We start from the raw sequence: 12,827 nt of genomic DNA on the forward strand, positions 1-12,827 counted from the left end.
TTCCCGATGAGAATCTAGCAGGGGAATTTTTTTTATTTTGAATTGCATTAACAAATCATTCGTAACATTTACATTTGGGCTATTAGGATTAAGTTATTTGGAATTGAATTTTTTTTGTTTTATAGGCTTGTGTAGTGAAGCGAGAATTCAAGAAGGCAGAGCAGTTAATAAAACATGCAGTGTATTTAGCACGGTAAGTTCCCATGTAAAGGTAATTCTCACAGAGTTTAATGCCTTAAATTATAGGGCTTCCATTAAGTTCACTATTTGTTGAAGTACAGATTTATCTTGTATATTATGGGCAGGCTGTATATGTTTTCACTTAGTTGCCTTTGCTGCTGTCAGTTCCTGAGTTACAGTTCTTTTCTGTCACTCTCATTTTGATAGTACACAGTAACAACTAGGCCAATATTCAGACACTACATTACTATTCCGTTCTTTACTTTGGCACAGATGTTTTGCTGTGATAATGAGGAACAAAATAAGCCCAACAGAAAGGAAGAGACATGAGTGAAAAATAAACTTTTTCTACACAGTATGTCATTTTTTTCTATGGGGTGGGGGAAAAGACAGTTTTAACAAGGTATTGTTGACAACGTTCACCCTTTATTTAAGGAGAAGACTTAAAATTTTACAGTGTAATGGAAAAAGTGTCTTAAATACTATAGTGCATGATTTGAATATTTACTACAGAAATTTCATGTTATTTTTTCAGGGAACATTTTGGGCCTAAACATCCCAAATACTCTGATACCCTCTTAGATTATGGATTTTACTTGTTGAACGTAGATAATATTTGTCAATCAGTGGCTATTTATCAGGTATGTTGGAAAATTGTTTTAGTTTAGCAATTAAGGTGTACTTTAAATTATTCTCTCAAGCATGTTCTTAAGTTTGAAAATGGGAAGCATGTTAATAGACTGTCCTATGTGCAATCTTGAATGAACTGTACTTTTCTCTAAACTGTAGGAAGGCCAAAGCTAACATCTTTGGCCCTACCTTAAACATCATACCTTGGCTATTGATGCAATGTCCCTAATTCAGACTAAACTACTATTTATAACTTCAACATCCTCTTCAGCCATGAGCTAAGTTTGCAACCCCATATTGTTTTCATTTATAAATTTCAAACTCCGTAATCATCTATGTCAGATCATCAGATCAACAGCCCTGAAACCTTTATATATGCTTTTATCACCCCCACACTCAATTGTTCCTACGCACTTGTGGCTAACCTGCTATCCTCCAGTCTCGATAATAAGTCTGGGCATTCAACACTCTGTTGCCCATTTTTAACTCCAGACTAAGTTCTCTTTGCTCATCACCCCTGTCTTTGCAGACAGACTTGACTCTAGCAATTCATGTCTCAAATGGTTACTATTTGGTCTGATTTTAAATGGGCATTCTTATGCTTAATTCCCTTCACAGCTTCACTCTGGCCATATAGCTGCCCCACTTCTCCCCCTCCTCAATCCATCGTGTCTGACTTCTAAGGTCCAGTTTCTATAGGTAGTTACACTTTCACCTGCCTATGTTCCATGCTGTAGAATTCCCTTCCAAAAATTCCTTCTGTCTTGGCACATACTTTTTTCATTCAAAACTCACCTCTTGGGTGGGGTTTTTGGTCACCTCTCGAAATCTTTCCTCATCCAATTCAGCACCTTTTATTTTCTCAAGCCAATGTGAAGTGTCTTCTAGGTCATATAAACGCAAACTAATTGCTGCTATCATCATGGTGCTCCTACTGATAGTATTACTACCTTCCTGGAAAGTGAGGCCACAGCCTAAGGAAGAATGCCAATGAATACTTTGTCCCTTTTCCTGTCAACAATCCTTCTCCACCCCCACCACCCCCAAACATGCCTCTAGTAATAGGACTAGAATATTCCAATCGCACACATTTTTTGGTGATCAGAGAGGAAAAGATAGTTGGCCACTTTAGCAGCATTTTTTTCCCTTTCAGAAAGGCTTTGAATTTTTTTCTTTATTGCATATGATTCATTTTGTCTTGTTGCAGCAGGTGACCTGATCTGGCTGCAGGTGAATACTGGTGCTGTTTTTTTAAAATTCTCCAGTCAAGGCACTTGCGAGCCACTGAAAAGTTAATATATTAGAGTTCTGGAACAGTGCTGTTCTGACAAAGGGAAAAAAATGAGGTCTTGCTGATTAAAATGTGCTCAATGATGGTAGCTGTGAGCCAGCTCCTACACAGGGTCATGTTATTTTCAGCAAGCGGCAGCTTGATTTAAGCTGCACTGTTTGTGCTCTTGCACTTGAGCAGTAACATGGCCTCAAAATGGAAAGTCTTAATTGTGCAAATTATTCCACTTGTAGGCAGACGCAGAGAGCAGATATTTGTTTACTTACATTTTTCATATTTATAACTAATCTTGTCTAAAGATTTTACAAGTAGGTGGTATTTGCAACTTAATTTTGAACAATGTTTTGTTTCTTAGACAGCACTCGATATCCGGCAGTCAGTATTTGGAGGCAAGAACATCCATGTAGCAACAGCTCATGAGGACCTGGCTTATTCTTCTTACGTGCACCAGTATAGTTCTGGAAAGTTTGACAATGCATTGTAAGTTAACCAATTAGTTGCATGTCAATAATGTTTTCTGTTCTTCACAGAAATTCAAAAATGCTTATCAATCAAAATAGGAAACTATTCCTGTTGCATATTTTCAGTATTGTGAATTAACTACAAGGTATATAAGAAAATATTATGTCTTTCAAAATGTTTCTTCATTTTTCTTCAGATGTGAAACGCAGACATCTTAAACTGGTGCCATTCTGTCACATAATATTTGTATCAGAATTTTTGACTAGAAATTATATATTGTTTGCACTGTGGGGCAGTATCTGTCATGAACTGGATTGAGGCAACCTTTCCTTCCTCTTCCCTCCCCCCGTCGAACACAGTCTTCATCTCCCTTATCGTTGCAAAATGAAATGAAACTTTGGAGTTACCTGATTGCTGGGTTTGTAGATCTCCTGTCCTGGTGGAAGCAACATTCTGCATTAGAAATGTTTTTTTTTCCTTGCAGATTCCATGCTGAGCGTGCCATAGACATCATCACTCATATCCTCCCTGAAGACCACTTATTGCTGGCTTCTTCTAAAAGAGTTAAAGGTTTGTATGTTAGAATTCACTGTTTTGATACATTTGAGCTTTGAGTGTTGCACGTCATTGACTTGTAGAAGTACAATTTAATCTACAGGAACATTATTTTAATTATCTTATAGCAATGTTTCGGTATTTATCTTTTTAAGTTTGAAGAGTAGCCTGTTTTGGGTACAAAGAATATACATGCCCCATGTGTGTTCTCAAATATTAAGACAATTTGTGTACATTTAAAAGAAAAGTTAATGGTGGCACAGACATTAAAATACAATACTTACTAATGTATCTCTTAAGGTATCACTCTCTTTCCTGTGTGCTTTGTACCTATATGTTCCCAGATTCACCAAGATGGGTTGGACAAGCTGCTCTTAAGGTCTCTGTTAAGACTGCTGCTATGGCAGCCACTTGGTGCAGAAGAGTAATTTAAATTTTTATCCTCCTGGGCATACCTAGTCACCACTCATCACTTGTATACAGTACTGGAACTCAGTTCAGGTATTTCAGAGGTGTGAGAGTCTTGGGTGTAAACTTATATCCACACTTTATGACATTAATGTATGATGGCATAATGCTATAACTCTTATTTGGTTTTTAATATTTTTAGTCCAGTGGGCCAAAATATTTTATCTTGGAATATGTGTTACAGCACCAATTCGTAATTGTGACTAAATTTGCGGACTTATTTGAGCTGACATAGCTACTACTTTCAATTTGAGAATAATAGGCTAGAAACTGCGAGGTTGAAATTATGGAGGAAATTAATATGCACGACTTGTTTAACTGATATGGCTCTGTACTGTCAAATTATTCTTGATGATTCTGCTGGTGACCAGAGCTGCTCTCAGTACTCCGTATAGTCAAACCTGGGCTTTGTATAGCAGAAACAAGACTTCCACCCCTTGTAATCTAAGCCTTTAGATATAAAGACCAAATTTCAATTTGCCTTTTTGATTATTTTCTGTACCTATTCATGACATTTTAATCTGTGTACCTGGAGCCCCAAGTCTCTTTGGAACACCACTTTTTTTTGTTTTTCACCATAAGTACTTTACCGTTTTGCCCATTCACTTTTTTTTTATTCATTCAAGGGATGTGGGCTTCGCTGGCTAGGCCAGCATTTATTGCCCATCCCTAATTACCTGTGAGAAGATGGTGATGAGAAGGTGTCTTCTTGAACTGCTGCAGTCCTTGTGTCGTAGGCACACCCACAGTGCTGTTAGGGAGGGAGTTCCAGGATTTTGACCGAGCGGCAATGAAGGAACGGCAGTATATTTCCAAGTCGGGATGGTGAGTGACTTGGAGGGGAACTTCCAGGTGGTGGCGTTCCCATCTATCTGCTGCCTTTGTCCTTCTAGATGGTAGTGGTCGTGGGTTTGGAATGTTGCTGTCGAAGAAGGCTTGGCGAGTTTCTGTAGTGCACGTTGTGGATGATACATGCTGCTGCCACTGTGTGTCAGTGGTGGAGGGAGTGAATGTTTGTTTGTGGATTGGGTGCCAGTCAAGCGGGCTGCTTTGTCCTGGATGATGTCAGGATTCTTGGGTGTCGTTGGAGCTGCACTCATCCAAGCAAGTGGAGAGTATTCCATCACACTCCTGATTTGTGCCTTGTAGATGGTTGGCAGGCTTTGGGGGGTCAGGAGATGAGTTAATTGCAGCAGGATTCCTAGCCTCTGACCTGCTCTTGTAAACACTGTATTTATGTGGCTAGTCCAGTTTGGTTTCTGGTCAATGGTAACCCCCAGGATGTTGATAGTGGGGGGATTCAGCGATGGTAATGCCATTGAATGTCAAGGAGTGATGGTTAGATTCTCTCATTGGAGATGGTCATTGCCTGGCACTTGTGTGGCGCAAGTGCTACTTGCTACTTGTCAGCCCAAGTCTGGATGTTGTCCAGGTCTTGCTGCATTTGGACATGGACTGCTTCAGTATCTAGGGAGTTACGAACGGTGCTCAACATTGTGCAATCATCAGCAAACATCCCCACTTCTGACCTTATGATGGAAGGAAGGTCATTGATGAAGCAGCTGAAGATGGTTGGGCCCAGGACATTAGCCTGAGGAACTCCTGCTGTAATGTCCTGGAGCTGAGATGATTGACCTCCAACAACCACAACCATCTTCCTATGTATCAATACTCTTTGTAACTTTATGCTTTTACCTACACCATTTACAATGCCACCTATCTTTGGCAAAATTGGATATTTGGGTTTCTATTCCATCGTCTAAGTCATCAATAAATATAATGAATAGTTGAGGACCCAACTCAGATCCTTGAGGGACACCACTGGTCACATCCTGCCAATTAGAGCACTGCCCATTATTCCTACTCAGTTGCCTACCACTTAGCCAACTTCCTGACTAGTTCAATAACTTGCCCCCATTTCGCTGTCAAGAACTTTAGCTAACAGTCTTTTCTGAGGGACTTTTTTGAATCAAATGTCTTCTGTGAGTCTATATAAATAAGTTACATAGACATTCCCCTGTCCACTACCTTTCAACAAATTCACCTCTTCACTTCTTCACAAAATTCCAGTAGGCATGACTATTTTTACAAAGCTACGTTGGCTTTTTCAATCAACTGAAAATTTCAAGGTGTTCAGTCACTCTAACGTTAATTATAGACTCAACAATGGATGTTAGGCTAACTGTTCTATATTTCCTAGGTTTCCCCTCACCTAAAATTAGCAGAGTGGCACATGCAGTTTTGCAACCTAAAGCAACGATTCCTGATTCAAATAAGCTTCAGAAAATTAGAGTTAGGTCATCTGTAAAGTTCTCACTACTTCCTTTAAAACTCTGGGATAGAAGCCATCTGACCCAGAAGGTGTGTCACTCTTGGTGCTATTATTTTTTATTTACCATTGTTTTGCTTATGTTACTTTCGGTGAGTCCCCATCTTTGAACCAGTATTAGTTTCTTTGAGATATTTGGCACCTATTTTAAATAGTGATATAAAGTAACATGACATGTCTGTCATTTTCTTAGTTTGATCATCTATTTGTTTGACATTTTATTTGGAAGAAAGAGAAGTACCTAAGTATAAATGTGGTGATATTATGATTCAGGGAGACCATCTGAGCAAAGATCGAACTCTGTCTTTTCAAACTTTTTCTGATTGCTAAAATTAGTATAAAGTGACTAACAAAGCAAAACTAAACTTGTTTCTCTCCTTCAATTGGATCAATTGCATGTATTTCTGACATGTCTGAATATTCTAGTGTATTGTTCACTGTGATATGGTTGGCATGCATTAAGTGTAAAAATCTGATCCTAAATTCAAAGCATTCTCTGCAGAATGGATGAGGGTTTCAGGGAGGGAGAATTAAATAGGTGTCACACAGGGAAGAGAAGCTGAATTTTTTTTGGCCTAGGTTCCACCTGAATATTGAAACCATGCTGTATACTTCAGGTCTGACCTTGTTTCTTAAAATTCACTTATGGGATATCAGCATTGCTGGCAAGATTGACGTTTATTGCCCATCGCTATAGTCACCTTCTTGAACTGAATGCAGTCGGTCTAGTAAATGTCTACTTTCAATCTTCTGGATTAATGAATTCTCAGGGTTACTTTTGCTAGTCCTGTCCTCTTTGAAATCTGTTTCCAGATTGATTTTTGTCGTTTGTTTGCTTTGCAGCACTTATACTGGAGGAGATTGCTATTGACTGTCACAACAAGGAAACTGAGCAACGGCTTCTTCAGGAGGCTCATGATTTACACCTTTCGTCGCTCCAGTTAGCCAAGAAAGCCTTTGGCGAGTTCAATGTGCAGACAGCAAAGCACTATGGAAACCTGGGCAGACTCTACCAATCTATGCGGAAATTCAAGGTAATGTTAAATGAGGCACAGATTTCTTAGTCAACAATTCGAGTTTTCAGAATCCATTTTCTTCTTGGCTTTTCCCCTTTTATGTCATTGTACGAGTATCTTGCACATTGTTGTTGGCCCATTTCAGAGAGTCCCACACCCATTTGGTGTTTCTTTCTGCCTTCTTTCTAGCCATATATGAAACCCTGTCATTAGGTCTAACATGAGAAAAATGGAAATTTGCTTTGGCAACAGATGCTACGGGTTCTATTCTTGGATTAGAAAGTTCTCCGACTGGTGTTCAGATTTGTCTAACATATCAATCTTATCTGTCACTCTGATTAATTTAGCAAAGTTGCTAATGTCTCTTGACAAGTTTGCAGCTCTTCTCTGGCTTTGAGTGCCTTGTGTACCAACTGCCCTATACTCTGAATCTCTCACAGAATAACAGAGAATACAATCTGCCACAGTAAAACAGGTGCTCTTCCTTCCATTCTGACCCAGCTAACTGTGATATGTTTTGCAGTAGCTGCTATCTAATTTTAGTTCAGTTGTGTAACCATATCCAGCAGGGGCCTGAATGCACATGTGGCTCAAACAATAAACTGGTCGAAGCCCTTCCAAGGAACAAACAGTTGCACTGCAACTCCCACCATAAACACAGAGCTTCCCTGAATTACGAACTTCTTAGAGTTGTGACGCCTCAATATTACAAGACAAAGAACTGCCATAGGGGATATGGAATAGGACGAGGGATAAAGGTGTGAATGAAGATAGAAGAGCATATCCAGATTTCATCTAGAGACAAAGATATGTCAACACATTGAGCTAGATTTCTTGTTTGAAATACCTGTAGTTACAGTTAGAATACTGGTACACTATAATTAAAACGTGACAGCTTTGTTGGTATCCATTTTTTTTCCTAATACTTGAGCTTTGATTGATTGCCCACATTTGATTGATCAATAAATCATTAGCTTTAAATAAGTTAACATAATGATTCTACCTTTGTGCTCTAAAGAGGAAATGTATTTTGCTGCTACAGAATTCAAGAACAGATGTAGAGCCAACAGCAAACATAAATAGAGCAGAAGCTGCTTGTCCCATTTGCTTACGTAGGTCAAAACTAGGAAGTTTTGCAGCTGTCTGCTGGCTGTTTGCTCTGGTGGATAAATGAATGTGTCCAAGTCATCCTTATTGACTGTAAAGTGGTATTCGTAATGCCAAACCAGTGAATGCCGGCATGAAATCTTCGTGCTGCTTGGCAACATTTAAAACTGATGGCTTATAGTAGCATATTGATGTTAAACTATGGTAGACCTATTAGAATCACTTTTGCTTGCAGGGTGTAAAGAAATAGCTCTTTGTGCAGGTTATTTTGGAGTTAGTTATGGGCAGTGCTGAAAATTTACTTCAGACTGTTCACATCTTTATAATTGGCATAGATATCACATACTTTTTATTGCTTTCATAGGAAGCAGAAGAAATGCATGTAAAAGCAATTCAAATTAAGGAGCAACTCTTGGGCCAAGAAGATTATGAAGTGGCACTGTCAGTGGGACATCTTGCATCTCTCTATAACTATGATATGAATCAGTTTGAAGATGCTGAAAAACTTTATCTGAGGTCAATAGCAATAGGTATGTACCATCATCAGTTGAATTTCAGAATGCAATGCCAAAGCAATTAAACCTGTGTTCATTATGTGCTATTTTATTTGAATGGAGATTGTAATTATATCTTGATAAATGAGGGAAAAGCTTCATACAGCTTCCAAAATGCTTTGATCTCTAGCATTCTGCTTGGGAGTTCCTGTTCTTAATTAACTTCAGCAGTAGCCTGGTAGCTGCAAATATATTTTATATTTATATTAATGTCCTAGTGGTCTGATATTTGATATATGGGATAGGAAAATTGTGTAAATTGTCAGCACATTAAATTACAATGAAGTTATAATATATATCAAAGATTAATTAATTTGGTAAAACATCAATACATTCATATTCAATAAAGTCTTAATATTGAATCTTTACCTTGCTGAACGATTGCTAGTTTAAGTAAAGATATGGCTATTAACATTTGCTCTCTATTCTTTTGGGGAACCGTTAACCCTTTTATCATTTTTTTTCTTTTTCTCATCCAAATACTGCCCTTCAGCAGCATCATCTGAAAACGCAATGTGGGGTTCCACCTGTTTGCTGACACCATCCAGCTCTACCTCACCACCACCTTTCTCAATCATGTCTCTGATTTGTCATACTGCTTGTCAGATATCCAGTAGTAGATGAGCATAAATTTCCTCCAAATAAATATTGGGATGACTGAAACCATTGTCATTAGTCCTCACCACAAACACCTCATCCCTTTCCCTTGCAACTGTCTGAGGCTGAGCCACACTGTTTGCAAAGTAGGTGTTGTATTTGACCTAAGATGAGCTCCTGACCACATCTGCTCCATTACCAGGACTGTCCATTTCCAGATCCATAACATTGACCAACTCCACACCAGCCTCGGCTAATCTGCAGAAACCCTCATCCATGCTTTTGTTGTCTCTAGTCTTGACTTTTCAAATGCTGTCCGGGCTGGGCTCCCATCTTCCAATTTTGATCAACTTGAGTTCATCCAAAATTTCACCCGTACCCTAATTTGTGCCAAGTCCTGTTCACCTATCACCCCTATGCTCAGCAACCAACACTAACTCCAGGAACATTTCATTTTTAAAATTCCCGCCCTTGTTTTTAAATCCCTCCATGGCCTCACCCTTCCTTATCTATGGTTTTTATCTCTATAGCCTCTTCCAGCTGCTATGTCCCTCCAAGATATCTGCACTTTTCCAATTCTGGCATTTTGCACGTATCCAATTTTAATTACTCCATCCTTGGTAGCTGTGTCTTCAGCTGCCAAGATCCTGACCTCTGGAATTCCTTCCCTAAACCTCTCTGCCTCTATATTTAAGGTGATCCTTAAGACCAACCCCTTTGACCAAGCTCTTTACATGGCTTGGTGTCCAATTTGTTTGGTAATGTTCTTGTAAAATGCCTTGGGACATTTTACTACGTTAAAGGTGCTAAAGAAAAGCAAGTTACTGTTGTATGCAGGGCAGAAAGGCTGGTTTTCATTGGAACTGAAACCTGTACCTTTAAACAAGCATGCCTGATATCATATTGCAAGGATTGGCGATTAGATTTTTATTTATATCGGCTTTTGGAGATCACAGCGGGCTATCCACCATGTTCTCTGCCTTCTCCAGAAAATGGTAGATATCTCACACCCGTGGTACTGGGTATATAGGATAGGGTAAAACTAATTTATTTACAATTGGAATTGTACACCGAAGCAGTACGCAGCAAGATACTAAAAGTATCCAGATTAGCCGATTTCATTGCTAATTATTTTTAATGGTAGCTGTGAGGTTTTTTTTCTTGGCCATGCGTTCATTTAGTTGTTTTTGATATCTGATGGTAATTGAAACCTGACCCTCAGCTGATTGGCATGGACTAGTTTTAAAATATAAGAAACCCATTGTCTTTAAGAGGACCAGTACTTTGATTTGCTTGGGTTCAAAGGGTACTGGAAGGGAGAGCTTCATCCCTGACCTATCCCACCTTCACACTTGCAATGCTCCTTGTTGCGTTTTATTAGGGGCAGTTTAAAGGGTTCTTGGGGGTATTTAGGGATGGGTAATAATTGCTAGTCTTGTGATTGATGTCCACACCAGTGAGCACTGGCCATGGAGTCTGACCCCTTCCAGAGGTTTGTGCCCTCAAATTTGTTAATAACATGTTAAATGAAGAAAAAGGAAAAGAATTTCCATTTTAACTCTTGTGAAGATTTTCAGAATTTAAGAGAAGACAGAATTTCTACTTTCATCACTAATTATAAACTGCATTCTGAAATAAACATGGCTACAAAATAAATAGGTTTTTAAAATGTGCATGGCACTGTTTAGTAACTGGTTGTAGCAGTGTGTAGGGTTATAGCCGTGTGTAGCAGCTTGCAGTAAGATGGGTTTGCAAAATACTATATAGTAGGTAAATCAAAGGTGTAATTAAGTTTTTTTTTGTGTGCCTGATGCTCCCTTTAGTCATTGCACAATCTCTGCACAAATGACAATTGTTTCAGTGCTGTAAGTCTGTCACGTTTGTTCACCCATTGTCTATACCTTGCATGAGTGGTTGGCTGCTTCATACATACTGTCAGCATCTTCTTCATACTCACCTTTCTACAGTGGCAGCAGATCTGACTTCTGTGACTATAATCTGAGTACAGGTTTAACATGGCATTTATGTGCATGTCAAAGTTGATTCCTACATATGGAACTTGTTTCTTTATTTACATTCTCAACAACTAGCTTGTTTAGGCCCTGAACCAGTAGATGACCCTTCTGCAGTTTCTTTCCTACAATGACGACAAGAGATTTTGAGCTGCCTCATTTCTCTCTAGCCTGCAGAACATCTTCATCATTGCTTTCACCTAGACATGGTAATAAGAGACACTCATGAAACTTTGGGACTCATCGTGTATTTTTTTTCCATTCGTCCTTGGGATGAGAGTGTTGCTGGCGAGACCAGCAAACATTGCCATCCTTAATTGCCCTTGAGAAGGTGGCCATCTTGAGCTGCTGCAGTGCCATTAGGAAGAAGTTCCAGGATTTTGACCCAGGATATTGCCATGAAGGAATGGCAATATAGTGTCAAGTTGAGATGGTGTGTGACTTGGAAAGGTAGATTATAGGTGGTGGTTTTCCCTTTTGTCTACAATCATCTTCAGACTCCAGTCAGTGGAGAGTTTTCCCCTGATTCCCACAATTTTGCGATAGCTCCTTGATGCCATACTTGATCAAATGCTGCTTTGATGTCAAGGGCAGTCACTCACACTCTTAAGCATGCAATTCAGCTCTCTCTTGTCCATGTTTGGACTAAGGCTGTAATGAGGTCCGGAGCTGAGTGGCCCTTTCAGAACCCAAACTGAGCATTGGTGAGTAGGTTATTGCTGAGTATGTGCCACTTGGCAACAGTGTTGATGACACATTCTAGCACTTTGATAATTGAGAGTAGACTGATGTGGCAGTAATTGGCTCGATTGGATTTGTCCTACTTTTTGTGGACAAGACATCTGGGCAATTTTCCACCTTGTCGGCTAGATGCTAGTCTTGTAGCTGTAGTGGAACAGCTTGCTTAAGGGTGCAGCTAGTTCTGGAATGTGTCTTCAGTGCCACAACTGCGTTGTCAACATCAGGCCCATAGACTTGGCTGTTTCTGGTGCCTTCAGCCGCTTTTTTGGTTATCACATGGAGTGAATCAAATTACCTGGAGACTGGCATCTATCTTGGTGGGAACCTTGGGAGGAGGCCAAAATAGATCATCCATTCAGCATTTCTGGCTGAAGATTGTTGCAAATACTTCAGCAAAGCTTTGATCTGAACTTTGGTTGAGGGATCGCTTAGCTCGTCTACAGCTTGGTGGCAGGTTAATATTGACAGTAACTTTTTTTAAAGGAGTGAGGAAATTATCCAAGATTAGGTATCCTCCCTTCTGACTTTAGCACATTCCCTGATCCACTGTGACATTTTCTGATGATGTACAAAATCTTTTTAGATTTGCTGCTGCATTTGGAGGACTCTTAATCACATTGCCTCATACGTACGAATTAGGAGCTTAGGCCCCTCGAGTCTGCCCCGCCATTCAATAAGATCATGGCTGATCTGCATGTAACCTCAACCCCACATTCCTGCCTACCCCAGATAACCTTTCACCCCCTTGTTAATCGAGAATCTCTCCCGCTCTACCTTAAAAATATTCAAAGACTCTCTCCCTCAAAGGTGGTGGAAGAAGAGTTCCAAAGACACTCAACCCTCAGCGAAAAAAATTTCTCTTCTCTGTCTTAAATGAGCGACCCC

At 39.6% G+C, this 12,827-nt stretch overlaps 1 protein-coding gene across 2 annotated transcripts in view; it reads left to right on the plus strand.

Moving 5' to 3' along the window:
* Positions 1–12,827, plus strand: part of appbp2 (amyloid beta precursor protein (cytoplasmic tail) binding protein 2) — a 108,663-nt gene that overhangs the window by 92,488 nt on the left and 3,348 nt on the right. For both annotated transcript variants that reach the window (XM_041197969.1, XM_041197970.1), the window contains 6 exons: positions 126–193; positions 716–821; positions 2,457–2,581; positions 3,048–3,133; positions 6,759–6,949; positions 8,403–8,568. In XM_041197969.1, the coding sequence (XP_041053903.1) occupies positions 126–193; positions 716–821; positions 2,457–2,581; positions 3,048–3,133; positions 6,759–6,949; positions 8,403–8,568 (742 nt within the window). The remainder of the gene's footprint in view (positions 1–125; positions 194–715; positions 822–2,456; positions 2,582–3,047; positions 3,134–6,758; positions 6,950–8,402; positions 8,569–12,827) is intronic.

This window comes from Carcharodon carcharias, chromosome 10 (genome assembly GCF_017639515.1).
Source record: "Carcharodon carcharias isolate sCarCar2 chromosome 10, sCarCar2.pri, whole genome shotgun sequence".
In the NCBI taxonomy this organism is placed as follows: Eukaryota; Metazoa; Chordata; class Chondrichthyes; order Lamniformes; family Lamnidae; genus Carcharodon; species Carcharodon carcharias.